This window comes from Malaclemys terrapin, chromosome 7 (assembly GCF_027887155.1).
Source record: "Malaclemys terrapin pileata isolate rMalTer1 chromosome 7, rMalTer1.hap1, whole genome shotgun sequence".
Lineage (NCBI taxonomy): Eukaryota > Metazoa > Chordata > Testudines > Emydidae > Malaclemys > Malaclemys terrapin.
The window spans coordinates 128,025,814-128,044,471 of record NC_071511.1 but is presented as its reverse complement, the minus strand read 5'-3'; the positions used below and the strand labels follow the sequence as shown (position 1 = coordinate 128,044,471).

Genomic DNA, 18,658 nt, shown 5'->3' with positions numbered 1-18,658 from the left:
CTCCAATTTATAAACATCCTTCTTGCGTTGTGGGCACCAGAACTGGACACACTATCCCATGCTCTATGTCCGCTCCATACAACTATATTAGACTGTGAGCTCCTTGGGGCAGGAACCGTGTCTTTCTCGATGGTCTGTATAATAAAGCTGAGGCCCCTGAATGCTCAGCTGATAACACTGAGAATCCCTCTTTCAGGAGAAGCCTCGGCACCATATAGGCTGTTGCATTCTACCCCTGCCAGGTTTTATTACATTGAGGACAGGTCAAGTCCCAGCTGTTCCTCTCTTCCTTACCTCCTCTCTCTGCATTCACAGCAGACTCCACGGAGTCAACGCACACTTCCATGAGAAAGCCATCACCCATTCCTAGGAAGGAAACACAGGAGCAGTCAAGGAGGCAGCCCAGTTCAGTCACAGCTTAGGGGTAGGGTTTGGCTCAGGCATTCTCACAGCTCCAGCCCTGGAAACCAATCCTCCCCTCTTCAGTCTCCTGCCCCATGTGGGGTTTCCAGTTGGCCCAAACTGATCCCACTTTGTAATGTCAAAGAACGGCCATACTGGCTCAGACCAATGGTCCATCTAGCCCAGTATCCTGTCTTCTGACCAGGTGCTTCAGAGGGAACGAACAGAACAGGGCAATTATCAAGTGATCTATCCCCTCTCGTCTAGTCCCAGCTTCTGCCAGTTGGAAGTTTAAGGACACCCAGAGCATGGAGTTGTATCCTTGACCATTTGGCTAATAGCCAGTGATGGACCTATCCTCCATGAATTTATATAATTCTTTTTTGAACCCACTTATTCTTTTGGCCTTCACAATATCCCATAGCAACCAATTCCAAACGTTGACTGTGCATTGTGTGAAGAAATACTTCCTTTTGTTTAAACTTGCTGCCTATTAATTTCATCAGCTGACATCTAGTTCTTGTATTATGTGATGGGGTAAATAACACTTCCCTATTCACCTTCTCCACACCAGTCATGATTTTATAGACATCTATCATATTCCCCCTTAGTCGTCTCTTTTCTCAGATGAACAGTATCAGTCTTTTTAATTTCTCCTCGTACAGAAGCTGTTTCATACCCTTAATCAGTTTTTCTTGCCTTTCTCTGTACCTTCTTCAATTCTAATATATCCTTTTTGAGATGAGGCGACTAGAACTGCATGCAGTATTCATGGTGTGGGCATAGCATGGATTTATATAGCAACATGATGATATTTTTTGTTTTATTATCTATCCCTTTTCTAATGGTTGCTAACATTGTTAGCTTTTGACTGCTGTTGCACACTGAGTGGATGTTTTCAGAGAACTATCCACAATGACTCCAAGATCTCTTTCTTGAGAGGTAACAGCTAATTTAGACCTCATAATTTTGTATGTATAGGTGGGATTATGTTTTCCAATGTGCATTACTTTGCATTTATCAACACTGAATTTCATCTGCCATTTTGTTGCCCAGTAACCCAGTTTTGAGAAAACCTTTCGTAACTCTTTGCAGTCAGTTTGGACTTAACTATCTGGAGTAGTTTTGTATCATCTGCCAATTTTGCCACCTCACTGTTTACACCTTTTCCAGATCATTTATGAACATGTTGGACAGCACTGGTCCCAGTACAGACGCCTGGGAGAGTATGCTATTTAGCTCTCTCCATTTTGAAAACTGACCTAACCTTTCCTTTTGTTTCCTATCTTTTAACCAGTTACTGATCCATGAGAGGACCTTCCCTCTTATCCCATGACAGCTTACTTTGCTTAAGAGCCTTTGATGAGGGACCTTGTCAAAGGCTTTCTAAGTACACTATATCCACTGGATCCCCCTTGTCCACATGCTTGTTAACATTCTCAAAGAATTCTACTAGATTGGTGAGACATGATTTCTCTGTGAGTCCTGGGATAAGCAAGCCAAAACTAAAGACCTGCCCCCTTTACTGAGGGGGTGGAACCACAAAGCGCAGGCCACAATTGAATTTGGGGATGACAAGTGCAAAATTAGGAATGGGAGTGTGGGTGACAGTTTGCACATCAGGTCTCCAGATAGGGGCACCAAGCAAAGCACCCCAGACAGTGCCCACTCTTCCTAAAAGGAGTCTAATGGCTGGTCTATACTAGAAAATTAAATCAACCCAGCTAAGTCGCTCAGGGTTGTGAAAAAGCCACACTCCAAGTGACATAGTTAAGCTGACCTAAATCCCCATGCAGACAGCACTAGGTCAATGGAAGACTTCTGTTGACCTAGCTGCCGCCTCTTGGGGAGGTAGATTACCCATGCCGATGGAGAACCCTCCTGTAGGGATGGGTAATGTCCACATTGAAGCACTGCAGCTGCACTGCTGTAGCATTTCGAGGGCAGAGAAGGCCCAGGAGTCACCGGACATTGCCCAGAGGAACTCTGCTCGGAGATGTGATATGACAAGGGAACGGAAACAGCTCCCACAGTCAGAGAGTACCTGCCATTGAGCTTTCTCCTGGTCTGGTGGCTGGCCACCTTGGCCAGTGCCAGGAGGAGGCTGACGAGGGAGTCTCGCAACTTGGTGGGGTCACGGATGGGGAGTGTGAGAATAAAAAAGTGAGGGGAAACGTGTAGCCAGAACCTCAGTTAAGGGTTCTGGAGGAGCTGCAAGAGGGGCTGTAGACGGACACCCTCGACATAGGTGTGCACCAGGCCTTTGTATCATCTAAAGAGTAAGTGCAGCCCTACCTAATCCCTCTGAAAAACCCATCCCCCAATTTGTTCTGGCATGAAAGCTACAAAAGCATGAGTCTGGCACCTGACCCCTGTGCTGCATATGCTGCCTATTCCCTTGCTGTCCTGTGAACAAGTCTCCTTTCCGTGCACCTCCTTCAGGCTCCTCTACACAATGCCTCTGGTTCACTTCATTCCATGCACATTGCCCAGCTGTCAGGTTCCTTTCTCCCAAGAACATTCCTCAAACCACTCCCATGGAGGGTCATGACAGTGCTTAGGCGTTCTAGATACTACTGGTGGCTTTAGTTTCCTTTTGCCTCTTATAGAGCAGTGGCTCCCAGTGGAGGCTGCCGAGCTGGCTCCTCCACCTCATTTTCTGTGACTTTTACAAGTAAGGATGGATCTGGGGAGATCTGGATACATCACTGGAAGAAAGAAGGTGGCCGCAATAGTGTCAATTCAGATATTTCTTGTGGGGCAAATTTTGGTCCCCATTGCTCCCCAGCAGGGACCCCGTTCTGGTCCCTGCTCGTCCTCCCCCAGCCGCAGGGACCCCAGGTCTCCCTCAGCTGCAAAGCCTCCCTTCTCTCTTACCCCAACTGCGCATGAGCTGTCACCAGGAATCAAGTTCTCAAGAGAACGCCCCTGTGCTCCGCTGTATAGAAACAAACTGTGTGTGTGCCAGGCTGGAGCATCATTTGGCCTAACTGCCTCTCTGTCAAACATCAGTGGTGTTGTGACCACACGACTGCTCTGGACCATTCTGGTTGCAGCTGTGCTGGTTAAGTATGGGACCACTGTTTAAAAATGATCAGGCCAAGGCCTAGGCCCCCCTGGCTCTGTGACCTATGGAACTTTAAGCAAGTGCAAAAATCTTGGGGATGGGGATGCATTTGTCGCCCCACCTCCTCAGCCGGTGCCTCTACAGCAGTATGATGTGACCTGTCACCTTCCCAGACTACCAGCAGTCCCCCTGTAAGTTACCATAGAAATTTTTTTAAATTCATAGAGGCTAGGTCCATCAACGGCTATTAATCAGGAGGGGCAGGGATGGTGTCTCTAGCCTCTGCCAGACGCTGGGAATGGGCGACAGGGAATGGATCACACGATGATTACCCATTCCCTCTGGGGCACCTGGCACTGGCCACTGTCCTAGGACAGGATACTGGGCTTGACCGACCTTTGGTCTGAGCCATTCTGGCCATTCTTATGTTCCTGTTTGGTTATGGGTACTTTGTGGGTCACTTAGAAACTCTGGGGTTATGACACGGGAGAGCAAAAGCATGAGAGAGAAAATTAAACAGGTGATTGCCAACACACATTGAACAGAGAGCATGCCAGCATATCCCGGTGTGTCCATGAACCTGACAGCAGCATGTTGTGTTCTTAGTGACCAGATGTCCCATGTTAGTCTCTAAGGTGCCACAAGTACTCCTGTTGTTTTTTTGAAGATACAGACTAACACGGCTGCTACCCTGAAACCTGTTTTATAGGGACAGTCCCGATATTCAGGGTTTTTCCAGATATCGGCGCCTATTACCCCCCCACACACACACACACTCTCTGTCACGCTTTTTCACACTTGCTACCTGCCCCCCACGCCCGTGTGTTCTGCAGCTGGAATATCAGGGCAGCTCCCAACCCAGGCTCTATGTAGCGAGCTGTGGTTTCTGTTGCACTTGGTGTGTGTGTTTCCAGCCGGTACAAGGCAGCGGGACCCAGCGCGGGGAGACGCTTTGGGGGCCCGGCCCCGCCCCGCTTCCCACGGCAGAGCGGGACGCGCCAGGCCCACGTGGGACCCCGGCCGCGGGCCCAAGGTGCAGCCCCAGCGTCCAGCCCGCGCCTCTGCCGGCCGCTGGGAGCCGCAGTGACTCCGAAGCGGCGCCACTCCCGTTCACACGCAGCCATGGGCGGCCCAGCCCGCCAGCACCAGCCCGTCCGGGGCTCTGGGCATCACCTCGACTGAACTCCGCCCCCGGCTCTACCGGACCATCGCCAGGAGTTCCCGTCCCTCTTCCGGTACAAGCTCCGCCCGCTCACCCGCACTTCCGGCCCCCAAGCCCCGTTTCCGGTCCCGCCTGTCCATGGCCCATTCACCCTGCGCCCCGCTGGCTCCGGAGGCGACGGAACCGACTCGCCCTGGTCACGGGTCCGGAAGGAAGCCCCGCCCCAAACCATGTGACCACCCCCCCCCCCCGGTGATCGGGCCCCGCCCCCCCGACTCGCGCTCACCTGTCCTCAGCGCGCGCGAGGCGCTCCCTACTCTCTGTCACGTGCTGGATTGTCATGGCGACGGCTAGGTGGGTCCGGAAATGCTGGCTTTGTTTCCGGGTCAGATGTCAGGGTATTGTTTCCGGCTGTGCTCGTGATGCTGCGTGCGGCACTGGGGAGTGCGCGGGTCCTCCTGCTCCCTGGGCGGGGGGGCTCAGGGGCCCAGGTAAGGGAGGCGGCGCGGCTGCCCCGCCCCCCCGGGACCGCCCGGCTCCGCTCACCCCCGCCCGTACTGACCCCCCCCCTCCCGGGCCGCCCGGCCGCGCTCAGCCCCGCCCGTACTGACTCCCCCCCCCCCGGGCCGCCCGGCTGCGCTCACCCCCGCCCGCACTGACCCCTGACCCCCCCCCCCGGGCCGCCCGGCCGCGCTCAGCCCCGCCCGCACTGACCCCCCCCCCTCCCGGGCCGCCCGGCCGCGCTCAGCCCCGCCCGCACTGACCCCTGACCCCCCCTCCCGGGCCGCCCGGCCGCGCTCAGCCCCGCCCGCACTGACCCCCCCCCCCCCGGGCCGCCCGGCCGCGCTCAGCCCCGCCCGCACTGACCCCCCCCCCTCCCGGGCCGCCCGGCCGCGCTCAGCCCCGCCCGCACTGACCCCCCCCCCTCCCGGGCCGCCCGGCCGCGCTCAGCCCCGCCCGCACTGACCCCCCCCCCCTCCCGGGCCGCCCGGCCGCGCTCAGCCCCGCCCGCACTGACCCCCCCCCCCTCCCGGGCCGCCCGGCCGCGCTCAGCCCCGCCCGCACTGACCCCTGACCCCCCCTCCCGGGCCGCCCGGCCGCGCTCAGCCCCGCCCGCACTGACCCCTGACCCCCCCTCCCGGGCCGCCCGGCCGCGCTCAGCCCCGCCCGCACTGACCCCTGACCCCCCCTCCCGGGCCGCCCGGCCGCGCTCAGCCCCGCCCGCACTGACCCCCCCCCTCCCGGGCCGCCCGGCCGCGCTCAGCCCCGCCCGCACTGACCCCCCCCCCCTCCCGGGCCGCCCGGCCGCGCTCAGCCCCGCCCGCACTGACCCCCCCCCCTCCCGGGCCGCCCGGCCGCGCTCAGCCCCGCCCGCACTGACCCCCCCCCCCTCCCGGGCCGCCCGGCCGCGCTCAGCCCCGCCCGCACTGACCCCTGACCCCCCCCCCCGGGCCGCCCGGCCGCGCTCAGCCCCGCCCGCACTGACCCCCCCCCCCCGGGCCGCCCGGCCGCGCTCACCGTCGCCCGCACTGACCCCCCCTTCTCCCCGCAGCGATGTCTCCGGTGGCGGCAGCCGCAGCAGCGGCGCGCGGTGTCGGAAGCCGCTGCCCATCCCGGGGCGGCCCTGCCTGTGCCCGGCTCCGCCGCCGAGCGGCTCGTGGGGCGCTGGCTCCTGGTGTGCAGCGGCGCGGTGGCCGGAGCTGTCGTGCTGGGGGGCGTGACCAGGTGAGAGCGGCCGGCGGCACCTGCCTGTCCCTGGGCAGAGACCAGTCACCCCGCCCCGGGCCCTACACAGGCCCTGCCCGGCCGGCGCGCCCTGGAGTCCGTGCAGCAGCTGCCTCTGGCCAGGCCCCTAGCCCCCTCCCCTAGGAATGTAAAAGTTGAATCAGTTACCCTATAAGCTTGATGCTTATCCGTTTCTGTTAAGTATTAAACTCTGCCCGGGGTCCCAGCTGCCGGCCGCACACAGAGCCCTAGGGACCCCTGTGGCGGGCAGCTGGGACCCCTGGGGCGGGCAGCAGAGCCCCGCCTAAAACATGGGGATGCTGCAGCCCCCTCCTCCCCCAGTTCATCAGTTACATGGTTATTGTTTTTACACGTTATTTACATCCCTACCTCTCATCCACACAAAGTGCTGCTGAAAATACTATTGATCTACTTCCAGCCCACCTTCAGTTTCCTGCATTGCCATCTCTTTTCCCTGTGTGCCACGTTAACCTGCTTTTCATAAAGGCCCCTCACGACCCCATCCAGATTGACCTGCATGGTTTCTCATGCCTTCCTCTGAAACATATGGTTTTGGGGATTCTGAGACAATACTGAGCCAGACAGAACCCTGATCTTGTCCTTTGTAGCAATACCTTTCATTGACTGCCTTCCCATTACACCTTCATGTCGTCGTCCTCCTCCTGATCCCACTTCCAAGTCTTTTTCTCACACTTCCCTGGGTACCTGGGTCTTCCATACTGACCTGCTTCTCCAAAGCTCCATGCTCTCCTCTAAATTCCTGCACCTTTTATGACATTTCCCTCTCTGCAGAAGTGTTAAGGAATTGATGAGAGAATATCTTCGAACACTGACTGCCTCCAGGCAAACAAATGAGTGAAGGAACTTTAACAAGTCAGGTGCTTAGAATTCACCATTCTCACACTGCCTTTTCTTTGGCACCCATTCCCCTCTCCCTTATTTGTATGTTATCTGTTTAGATTGTAAGCAATCTGTGGGGAGAACCTTGTTTTCATACCTGTCTGTACACCACTATGCAGCTAGTGCTGTGCAAACAATAAATACCCCCAATCTTGTCTGAACTGTTTTGAATCTACAGCACTCTATTGTATGTGGCTAGTGATTTATTTCTTCACCCCAAAATGAGTAGTGTCTTACTGGTCCCTTTCCTTCTCCATCAGTAAGCTCATCCACTCCTTAATTGTGGGCTCTGTCACAGACCCAGCCTTTTTCTTCCCCCCTCTCCCTTCTGTGATCATCTCTGTAGAAGTAATTGATCTTTATTGCAGCCTCATTCTTCTTCTATGCAGGGCTAAATGGTGTCAGTTATGAGGACAATACCCTTCCCACTAGATATGGGGGGGCTGCAAGGCAGATCTTATCTTCATTGCATTGCTTCCAACTTCAGTTTGTTGTACCCACCTCTGGCTTGTATGTACCTGCTAACTTTTTTGGCCTAGTTCATAGGGTCCTTTCTCCCCATCACCTTTGCTGCTGAAGGGTGGCTGCAGTTCATCTGGGTAAATGCTGCCAGCGCTCTCCTTATTTTGGTTAAGGAGTGAGTGAGTCACATCTGTGTATATCTGTCCCTCCTAGGCTGACAGAGTCTGGGCTCTCCATGGTCGACTGGCACCTGGTGAGGGAGATGAAGCCCCCGCGGACACAGCAGGAATGGGAGGCTGAGTTCCAAAAATACCAGCAGTTTCCAGAATTTAAAATGTAAGTGCTGTAGGTTCCAGGCAGAAGGACTGAGATGGGACAGGGAATCCTCCCCTTTGTGTTCAGAGCCCAGACTGACTGTGATTCAGCAGCACAAGGCTCTTTCTTTCTGTGGGAATGGACTAGCTCCAACAAGGGGCACTCAATATATAGCTGACAAGGATCCAAAGGTGGCTTTGGTGCTCATCTTCCCTGGCTATCCCTGTTCTCTCCAAGGTGAAGAAAACCCCTGTGAAACTGGGAGTGTGAAGGAGGCCACTGTTCCATACCAGGGAGTTCCTTGCTTATTCTTCTACTCTGCCTTTTCCAACAGCCTGAATCATGACATGACATTGAGAGAGTTCAAGTTCATCTGGTACATGGAGTATTCGCACCGAATGTGGGGTCGGGTTGTAGGTTTGGCCTACGTTCTGCCTGCTGTCTACTTCTGGAGAAAAGGCTGGCTCAGCCACCCCATGAAGGGGCGTGTCCTTGCCCTCTGTGGGCTTGTCTGCTTCCAGGTAAGGGAGCCTGCAACTGCTGAGATATATAGCATTGGCTCTAGGGGCTTCTGGGGGATGATGATGTGCAGTGATGATGCCTAACTAAGTATTTCTTGAGTGGTGGGCTAAGACTATGGCATCTGTGAAGGCTTTGGATGGTGGTACTGATGGTGGAAGCATTGTTATTGTACAGCTAACACCTGTATGATGTTTAAGGTCAGTGTTGGAACAGATAACTCCTTTCCTTTACCAGGGTGAAATTGACATGAAGGTGGGTTCTTTTTCTTCCAGCTGAGGCTATGGAAGGGGGCTGGGTTTTGCCCCTCTCATGTAATCTCTTTGGTCCTTTGGCAGGGACTGCTAGGCTGGTACATGGTGAAGAGTGGATTGGAAGAGAAGCCGGATTCTCATGACATCCCCCGAGTCAGTCAGTACCGTCTAGCAGCTCATCTAGGCTCTGCACTAGTTCTGTACTGTGCCAGCCTGTGGAGTGGACTGTCCCTGCTGCTCCCACAACACAAAGTAAGTGGTCCATGCGTAGTATATGGGGAGTGCAGGAATACAGTGTTGATGCAAGAATCTGGATGGGTAGTTGGGGTTCTATGGCTTCTTGGAATATCTTTGTTTTAATGAGGAGCTTAAAGGAGTAGGGAGGGTGAAAGGTAATAGCACAGCCCTCACATCTCTGCTTCTGGCTTATCTTTGATCTGACAAAGTACATTGCAAAACACTGCGGCGTAGAATGACTAACTGTGGGATAATTTCCTTCAGCATCCCAGTCCGTCCTGATTGCCAGTGATGCCTCACCCTTATCTTGCCCCCAGCACTCGTTCACTAGGACCTGTGGCTAACAGAAGATAGTTCTGAGTTCTTTGGCTTAGACACTTTGTTCCATTAAGGAGGAAGTAAAGAAAAAGCATTGGGGTATCCCCAGAGTCAGAGTATTTGGCCCGGGAAGAGGGGATTGCCCTGCATCAGGATTGGATCAAGTGCTGGAGCACTGTTCCAGTAATTTTCTCCTGGCCCCATTGGTTTCTGTAGGATTAAAGATTTTGCAAGTAAATAAAAGGTGAGTTTGTGTGGTTGCAAAGAACCACCTGAGTGCGACTCTGCTGGGTGCTGTTACTGAGCCTGATCCGGACAAAAAAATACAACCAAGCGTAGTCCCTAACACATCTACTGACACCACTCCCTGACTTGTAGTCAAACTGCATGACTTTAGTGGTGTGTGACGTGTTTTGCATTTAGATTCCCATGCTTAATGAAGCATTGAAATGGTTGCTGTTAAGCTTTGAAATGTACGCTTCTGGTTGGGAAAGGGGTAGGTCCCTACCATCACTTCTGATGTGGCTTGTTTGGAGACAGCTTCCTGCTGAGCTGGGCTATTTGACAGTGAAAAGAGAGAAACTTTCTTTTTTCAGTGAAGACTTACAATCTGAAGGATTCTTCTCCCCTCCCCCCCCCCCCCCCCTCCACTTAAGCTGCGGGCTCTGCGACTCTCCTATAATCTGCCTGATGTCAGGGAAGTGGGGGTTGGGGAGGAGGAGTTTTGTTTAATGGAAACTGCTATGCAACTTTAACTACAGTGGGTACAGTACCAGGAGCTCACTGGAATCTCCCTCCGCCCAATAATGGTGCCACTGACTTCCACTGCAGGCAGCAACTCCCCCTTCTGGTTTAGGGATGATAGCACCGTCAGACCAATGGACCCTCTATTCCAGTATCCTGCCTTCTGACAGGTTTCAGAGTGGTAGCCGTGTTAGTCTGTATCAGCAAAAAGAACGAGGAGTCCTTGTGGCACCTCAGAGACTGACAATGGCCAGTGCCAGATGCTACAGAGGGAATTAACAGAATATGGCAGTTATTGAGTGGACCATCCCCTGTCGTCAGTCCCAGCTTCTGGCAGTCAGAGGTTAAGGGACATCCAGAGCATGGGAAGGCATCTCTGACCATGATGGCTAGTAGCCACTGATGGACCTTTGCTCCATTAATTTATCTAATTCTTTTTTAATCCACTTATACTTCTGGCCTTCACAACATCCCATAACAACAAGTTCCACAGGTTGACTTTGCATTGTGTGAAGCAGTACTTCATGCAGCCTATTAATTTCAGTTCAGGGTTTATGTGAAGAGGTGAATAACACTTCCTTATCACTTTCTCCATGTCATTCATGATTTTATGGACCTCTATCATATTCCCCCATCCCTTACTCATCTCTTTTGTAAGATAAACAGTCCCACCCTTTTTAATCTCTCCTCATATGGAAGCTGTTTCTTACCCCTAATAATTTTTGTTGCCCTTCTCTGTACTTTTTCCAATTCTAATGTATCATTTTTGAGATGGGGCAACCAGAACGGCACACAGTATTCAAGGTGTGGACGTACCATAGATTTATATGTTAGCATTATGATATTTTCTGTCTTATCTATTTCTTTCCTAATGGTTTCTAATATTCTGTTAGTTTTTTGACTGCCATTGGACACTGAGCAGATACTTTCAGAGAACTATCCATGATGTCTGCAAGATCTTTCTTAAGTGATAACAGCTAATTTAGTCCCCATCGGTAGGTACGTATAGTTCGGATTATTTTTTCCAGTGTGCATTAGTTTGCATTATCAGTGCTGAATTTCTGTTTCCTAGTCACCTAGTTTTGTGAGATCCCTGTGTAACTCTTTGCAGTCTGCTTTGGACTTCACTATCTTGGTAATTTTGTATCATCTGCAAACTTGGCCACCTCTCTATTTACCCTTTTTCCAGATCACTTATGAATATGTTGAACAGCACAGGTCCCAGTACATATCTTTGGGGAGACCCTGCTATTTACCTCTTTCCATTGTGAAAATGGACCATTTATTCCTACCCTTTGTTTCCTATCTTTCAACCAGTTTCTGATCTATGAGATGACCTTCCCTCTTACCCTAGGACTGCTTACTTTGCTTAAGAGCCTTTGGTGTGTGACCTTCTCAAAGGCTTTCTGAATGTCCAAGTACACTCTATCCATTGGATAACTCCTGTCCACATGCTTGTTGACCCCCTCAAAGAATTCTAATAGATTGAGGAGGCATGATTTCCCTTTACAAAAGTCATGTTGACTCTTCCTCACATATTGTATCTGATAATTCTGTTCTTTACTATAGTTTCAACCAGTTTGCCTGGTATTGATGTTAGGCTTCCTGACCTGTTATTGCCTCTCTGGGACCTTTTTAAAAATCAGCCTTCCCTTAGCTACCTTCCAGTCATCTGATACAGTGGATGATTTAAGTGATAGTTACACACCGCAGTTAGTCGTTCTGCAATTTCATATTGGAGTTCTGTCAGAACTCTTGGGTGAATGCCATTTAGTTCTAGTGATTTATTACTGTTAATGTATCAGTTTCTTCCAAAACCACTCAGTAGTTATCAGTGGTTCACAGTCAAGCTGGAAGGGGATATCGAGTGGGGTCCTGCAGCGATTAGTTCTGGGTCCAGTTCTGTTCAATGTCATCATCAGTGATTTAGATAATGGCATGGAGAGTACACTTAAAAAGTTTGCGGACGATACCAAGTTGAGAGGGGTTGCAAGTTCTTTGGAGGATAGATTAAAATTCAAAATGATCTGGACAAACTGGGAAATGGACTGAAGTAAATAGGATGAAATTCAATAAGGACAGATACAGAGTATTCCCCTTAAGAAGGAATAATCAGTTGCACAGATACAAAATGGGAAGTGACTGCCTAGGAAGGAGTACTGCGGAAGGGGAATCTGGGGTCATAGTGGATCACAAACTAAATATGAGTCAACAGTATAACCCTATTGCAAAAAAAGCAAACATCATTCTGGGATGTTTTAGCAGGAGTGTTGTAAGCAAGACACGAGAAGTAATTCTTCCGCTCTACTCCGTGCTCATTAGGCCTCAACTGAGGTATTGTGTCCAGTTCTGGGCGCCATGTTTCTGGAAAGATGTGGACAAATTGGAAAAAGTCCAAAGAAGAGCGACAAAAGGTCTAGAAAACATGATCTGTGAGGGAAGATTGAAAAAATTGAGTTTGTTTAGTCTGGAAGAGAGAAGATTGAGAGGGGACATAACAGTTTTCAAGTACATAAAAAGTTGTTACTATGATGGAGGGAGAAAGGAGAACAATTTTAATTTCTGAGGTTAGGACAAGAAGCAATGGGCTTAAATTGCAGCAAAGCCGGTTTAGGTTGGATATTAGGGGGAAAAAACCCTTCTGTCAGGGTGGTTAAGCACTGGAATAAATTGCCTAGGGAGGTTGTGGGATCTCCGTCATTGTCTAACCTGCTCTTAAAAAATCTCCAAATACCTCTCGAATGGTCTAGATCGGGGTGGCCAAACTTACTGACCCTCCGAGCCGCATATGACAATCTTCAGAAGTTCGAGAGCTGGGGTGCACCTGCCGGCGTTCGGGGCTTCAGCCTTGCAGGCGGGGGATCTCGGGGCTTCAACCTCATGGGAGGTGCCTGCTGGGGCTTGGGGCTGAAGCCCTGAGACACCCCTCCCTGGTGGGCAGAAGCCAGAGGTGGCGGGAACATCATATACCCACTCCAGATTTTTCCCAGGGTTTGCTGGCCCCACACAGTCACATGATGCCACCGGTCTCCTTCCCTGCATGTGGCAGGTGCTGGAGCGCAGCGGCCCCTCCCTGTAGCTCCCAGCTGTTTGCTGCTTCATCTCCATGGGGAGCTAACACCTGGGAGCTGCAGGGAGGGACTGCTGAGGGGAAGAGGGGGGCATGCCTGGGGAATGTGACTCAAGCTGTTGGGGGGCCCGAACCTTTAAATTCTGCCTCCTCTCATTTCTGGCAGATGTCCCTAACCCCACCACCGCACTGCAGGGCAGAAGCCCTGAGCTCCCCCCAGCCCAGTCTGGTAGGCTGGGGAAGGTGCGGGGGGCTCCACAGGCCACACTTTAACCGTAAAAAAAAGCTGCATGTGGCTCACAAGCTGCAGTTTGGCCACCCTGGTCTAGGTAATACTGAGTCCTGCCGTGAGTGCAGGGGACTGGATTAGATGACCTATCGGGTCCTTTCCAGTCCTGTGATTCTATGATTCTAAAACCACCTCCATTGACAACTCAATCTGGGACAGTTCCTCAGATTTGTCACCCAGAAAGACTGGCTCAGGTTGGGAATCTCCCTCCCATCTTCTGCAGTGAAGACCAATGTAAAGAATCCATTTTGTTTCTCTGGAGTGCCTTTTGTCTTTCTTGAGTGCTCCTTTGACACCTTGAATGTCTAGTGACCCCACTGATTGTTTGGTAGGCTTCCTGCCTTTGATATACTTAAAACATTTTTGCTGTTAGTTTTTGTCTTTTCCTGGTTGCTTTTCAAATTTTTTTTTTGGCCTGCCTAATTATACTTTTGTGCTTGACTTGCCACAGTTTGTTCTTTCTATTTTCCTCAGTAGGATTTGACTTCCAGTTTTTAAAGGATGTCTTTTTGCTTCTAACCACATCTTTTACTTTGCTGTTTAGCCATGGTGGCATTTTTTTTTGGTCATCTTACTATTTATTTTTAATTTTTATTTGAGGTATGCATTTAGTTTGAGCCTCTATTATGGTTTTTTTAAGTACTTTCTATGTAGCTTACACGTATTTCACCCTTGTGACTGTTCCTTTTAATTTCCATTTAACTAGCTTCCTCATTTTTGTGTAGTTTCCCTGTTTGAAATTAAATGCTGCTGTGATGGATTTCTTTGGTATCTCCCCGGCCCCCTTCCCACAAGGATGTTAAATTGAATTACATTATGGTCAAGTGGTTCAGCTTTATTCATCTTTTGGAGCAGATTCTGTGTTCCACTTAAGACTGAATGAAGAATTGCCTCTCCCTTTTTTGGATTCCAGGACTAGTTGCTCCGGAAAGCAGTCATTAATGGTATCTAGAAATTTTATTTATGCATCCCGTTCTGAGGTGAGACATACTCAGCCAATATGGGGATAATTGAAATCCCCCATTATTGGGCTTTCTCTTTTTTTGTAGCCTCTCTAATCTCCCTGAGCATTTCACAATCACTGTCCCATCCTGGTCAGGTAGTCAGTAGTATATTCCTACTGCTATGCTCATATTATTCAAACATGGAATTTCTATCCATAGACATTCTGTAGTACAGTTTGATTCATTTAAGTTTTTTAGTATATTTGGCACTCTGCTTTCTTTAAGGTATAGTGCCATTCCCCCACCAGCACAACCTACTTTGTATATTTGTACTCTTGTATTATGGTTTCCCTTTTAATTATCGTTGTTCCACCACATTTCTGTGATGTCTATTGTATCAATATCCTCATTTAATATCAGGCACTCAAGTTCACCCATCTTAATATTTAGACTTCCAGCATTTGTATACAAGCACTTACAAAATTTTGTCAATATTTGTTTGCCTTCCTATGATGTAATTGAATGGGTCTTTTTCATTTGACTGTTTCTCTTCAGTTCCTATCTGTATTTTATCAACTTCTGTCGTCTCCTCTTTACTAGGATATAAATCTTCCCCTTAAGGGGTGTCTCCAAAACGTGTGTTCCTTCACACTATTGATCATTGTGTCCTGTTGCTGTAAAAAGGGCACAATTAGTGATCTCTTTAATCACAGGAATTTCCCCTTTTCCCTGACTGCATTCACAAGCGGCCTCACTCTTCCTGTCTGTTTCTGCACTGGAGGAGCTTCCCTCCCCTGGTGCAGCCAGCTCGTCCCGCCAGGAGCCTCAGTGCCCAGTCTCTTGCAAGGCCCCTGAGGAGTTTTTCTATAGCCCTTTTTGTGGCTTGTGTTTTACAGTTACCTGAAACCTATCAGCTCCTCCGTCTGAGACGATTTGCTCATGGGACAACCGGTCTCATCTTCCTCACTGCTCTCTCAGGTAAGGGCCTCTCCCATTGTGAGGCTGCCTCCCTGCCTGCCCTATCACTCTCCTGAGGGGGTGGAATATATCAGATCCCCAAGAAGTTTCATGTCCCATGGGGGTTTAGCTCCTTAGAATGGCCCTTGACAGTCCCAGTCGGAGCAGCTGGAACATCTTCTGCAGGGCAGACTGTGTAACAGAGCATCGCTGTCTGATCACCAATGTGTTGCCGTATGAGAAGGAATACACAACCAGGTTGCCCTGTCCTCAAGCCCAACTCCAAGCTTGCCTAATTCTAGAGGCTAGTCTGGTGTATCACCTGCCTTGTCCCTGGTATGTTAGTACCTAACTCTCTTCTCTGGAATTACAGGTGCCTTTGTGGCCGGACTGGATGCAGGCCTTGTGTACAACTCCTTCCCCAAGATGGGGGAGCGCTGGATCCCAGACGATCTCCTCTCCTTCTCCCCAGTGCTGAAGAACATCTTTGAGAATCCCACTACTGTGCAGTTTAATCACAGGATATTGGTGAGTGCCACTCAGTCTCTACTGGGGACCATGCCATCCTGTCATAGCTTTCCCTTCATTGGTCTCCTAAAGTCCGACGGCTCACTCTCCGCCTGCCTCCCGCAGTGAACGGGGGTGAACTTCAGGGCATCCTATTCCTGGGAACTCATTACCTTCAAAAGGAGGAAACATGGTCTCTTAGCTGGCATGAGTCTCCTATTTATCTGTGAGGTAGTCTTGTTTGCTGGTGGTGGTCCTGCTTCCATACCTGGCCTCCCTCCAGAAGGGACATGTTGGGAACAAGAGAGCCCTTCCTTCTGCGTGCCTCAGTTTCCCCAATCTGTAAATGGGGGATAAAGCTGTCTGGCTCCTTCGTAAAGTGTTCTGAGAACCCTGGATGAAATAAAATTCGGATATCAGTGAAGAATTGGATATTGTACATCAGGGAACCCTTTACTTAAATGCCTTAACACTCAGAATGCTGTACAACTGCAAAGCTCTGTGCAAATAAGAACATAAAAACGGCTGTACTGGGTCAGACCAAAGGTCCATCCAGCCCAGTATCCTGTCTACCGACGGTGGCCAATGCCAGGTGCCCCAGAGGGAGTGAACTTAACAGTAATGATCAAGTGATCTCTCTCCTGTCATCTATCTCCACCCTCTGACAAACAGAGGTTAGGGACCCCATTCCTTACCCATCCTGGCTAATAGCCATTAATGGACTTAACCTCCATGAATTTATCCAGTTCTCTTTTAAACGCTGTTATAGTCCTAGCCTTCACAACCTCCTCAGGTAAGGAGTTCCACAAGTTGACTGTGCCCTGTGTGAAGAATTTCCTTTTATTTGTTTTAAACCTGGCTCCTAGTTCTTATATTATGGGAACAAGTAAATAACTTTTCCTTATTCACCTTCTCCACATCACTCATGATTTTATTAGACCTCTGTGATATCCCCCCTTAGTCTCCTCTTTTCCAGGCTGAAAAGTCCTGGCCTCTTTAATCTCTCCTCATGTGGGACCCATTCCAAACCCCAGTCATTTTAGTTGCCCTTCTCTGAACCTTTTCTAATCCCAGTATATCTTTTTTGAGATGAGGAGACCACATCTGTATGCAGTACTCAAGATCTGGGCGTATCATGGATTTATATAAGGGCAATAATATATTCTCCGTCTTATTCTCTATCCCCTTTTTAATGATTCCTAGCATCCCGTTTGCTTTTTTGACTGCCGCTGCACACTGCGTGGACATCTTCAGAGAACCATCCACGATGACGCCAAGATCTTTTTCCTGATTCATTGTAGCTAAATTAGCCCCCATCATATTGTATGTATAGTTGGGGTTATTTTTCCCAATGTGCATTACTTTACATTTATCCACATTAAATTTCATTTGCCATTTTGCTTCCCAATCACTTAGTTTTGTGAGATCTTTTTGAAGTTCTTCACAGTCTGCTTTGGTCTTAACTATCTTGAGCAGTTTAGTATCATCTGCAAACTTTGCCACTAACTCAGCTAGCTGCTTGTGCCAGTTCATGTGAACGTTTCTAGTATCCGCAATGTCATGGACTGAACTGCAATTGAGACCACAGACTGAGGGGAATACAGGTGAATGCCTTGAGTTGGGATAGATGTCGTGTGGTGACACAATGGTCAGAGTTGGGTCTGGTGTTACTGAACACCTTCGCTGATGATGTGCTTTAGGTGGCATCTGACACTAGCTAATAATGTGTGAAATGTAACGGTGCCCCATAAAACGTTGTCAGTGGAAAATGCAGCCAAACAAGCGTGTGATAATCTCCTTCCAGCCCCCATGTTAGCTGCTGTGTGGGGTTCCTTCCCCCACCCCCACCCCTTCCCACACCCACTTCCCTCAAGTAACTGCTAGCTTCTTCCACCTCTAGGGGATCACCTCAGTCACTGCCATCACAGCACTCTATCTGTTGTCTCGGAAGATCCCCCTACCACGCAGGACCAAGATTGCTGTGGCTTCTTTAATGGCTGTGGCATATATGCAGGTACTGTCTCCTCTTCTCTCCTAGCACTAAGCTGTTGTGTCACATTCAGCAGAAGTACCTTTGGCTACCCAGGGCTGGCATGTGGAGCTGCAGAGCCCATGGGAAAGTGAAGTGTGGCAGTAACTACGGGGTGGAGGCTGCACAGATCCAGGTGCCTGTGGCACAGTCTGTGCTATATGTGAGGATGGGAAGTCTGGGTCTTGACGTTTTTATTTCTGGAGCCTCTCCCTCTCCCAGTGGGTAGGGTTGTGATTGGGAATGTGGGGGTTGCTGGAAACGTATTGACAGACATACCCTGTGGAGTGCTTTAAAACCTCATCAGTGTTGAATCAGCTGATGCTCTTCTCACTCCTGGGTGCTTCTTGACAGGTGGGCCTGGGCATCAGCACCCTTCTACTGTATGTCCCAACTCCTCTGGCTGCCACTCACCAGTCGGGATCCCTGGCACTGCTCACGGTGGCTCTGTGGCTTATGAATGAACTACGTCGGGTCCCAAAATAGGCTGGCTTCAACTGGGCTCTCCAAGGACGTCTAGTTCTTTCCCCACTGCACTGATGTAGATGCTCCGGCTGATTGCTTTCCTCTGTGGTGACTTGCTGGGGTTCGAAGGGTCTCTGAGTGGGGAGTTCTGCAAGCCTGAATTTAGACGGACCAGTATTTGCCGCTTTGTTTACTGCGACAAATTCTTGACTGTAAGATCATGTGCACTTTTGATTGTAAACTTTGTAACGTAAATTAATTTGTTTATTTA

The 18,658-nt window shown here is 50.2% G+C and overlaps 2 protein-coding genes across 5 annotated transcripts in view; one reads left to right on the top strand and one right to left on the bottom strand.

The window, feature by feature from the left end:
• Window positions 1–5,005, bottom strand: part of CUTC (cutC copper transporter) — a 19,706-nt gene extending 14,701 nt beyond the window's left edge. For 2 of the 4 annotated variants that reach the window (XM_054034187.1, XM_054034188.1), the window contains exons 1-2: window positions 4,726–4,841; window positions 295–366 (exon numbers count right to left, since the gene is read on the bottom strand). In XM_054034187.1, coding sequence (XP_053890162.1) covers window positions 295–366; window positions 4,726–4,771 — 118 coding nt within the window. In that variant the 5' untranslated portion in view covers window positions 4,772–4,841. Of the gene's footprint in view, window positions 1–294; window positions 367–4,725; window positions 4,842–4,917 lie in introns of those variants that run through there. The other 2 variants (XM_054034189.1, XM_054034190.1) reach the window with 2 other exon arrangements.
• On the top strand, window positions 4,907–18,658 carry LOC128841007 (cytochrome c oxidase assembly protein COX15 homolog; the record flags this gene model as incomplete). Its single annotated transcript, XM_054035630.1, has 9 exons — window positions 4,907–5,122; window positions 6,184–6,356; window positions 7,953–8,075; window positions 8,389–8,575; window positions 8,912–9,079; window positions 15,326–15,407; window positions 15,760–15,914; window positions 17,794–17,907; window positions 18,277–18,658. Coding segments are annotated over 9 exons (1,350 nt in total), but the record flags the coding sequence as incomplete, so codon positions are not given.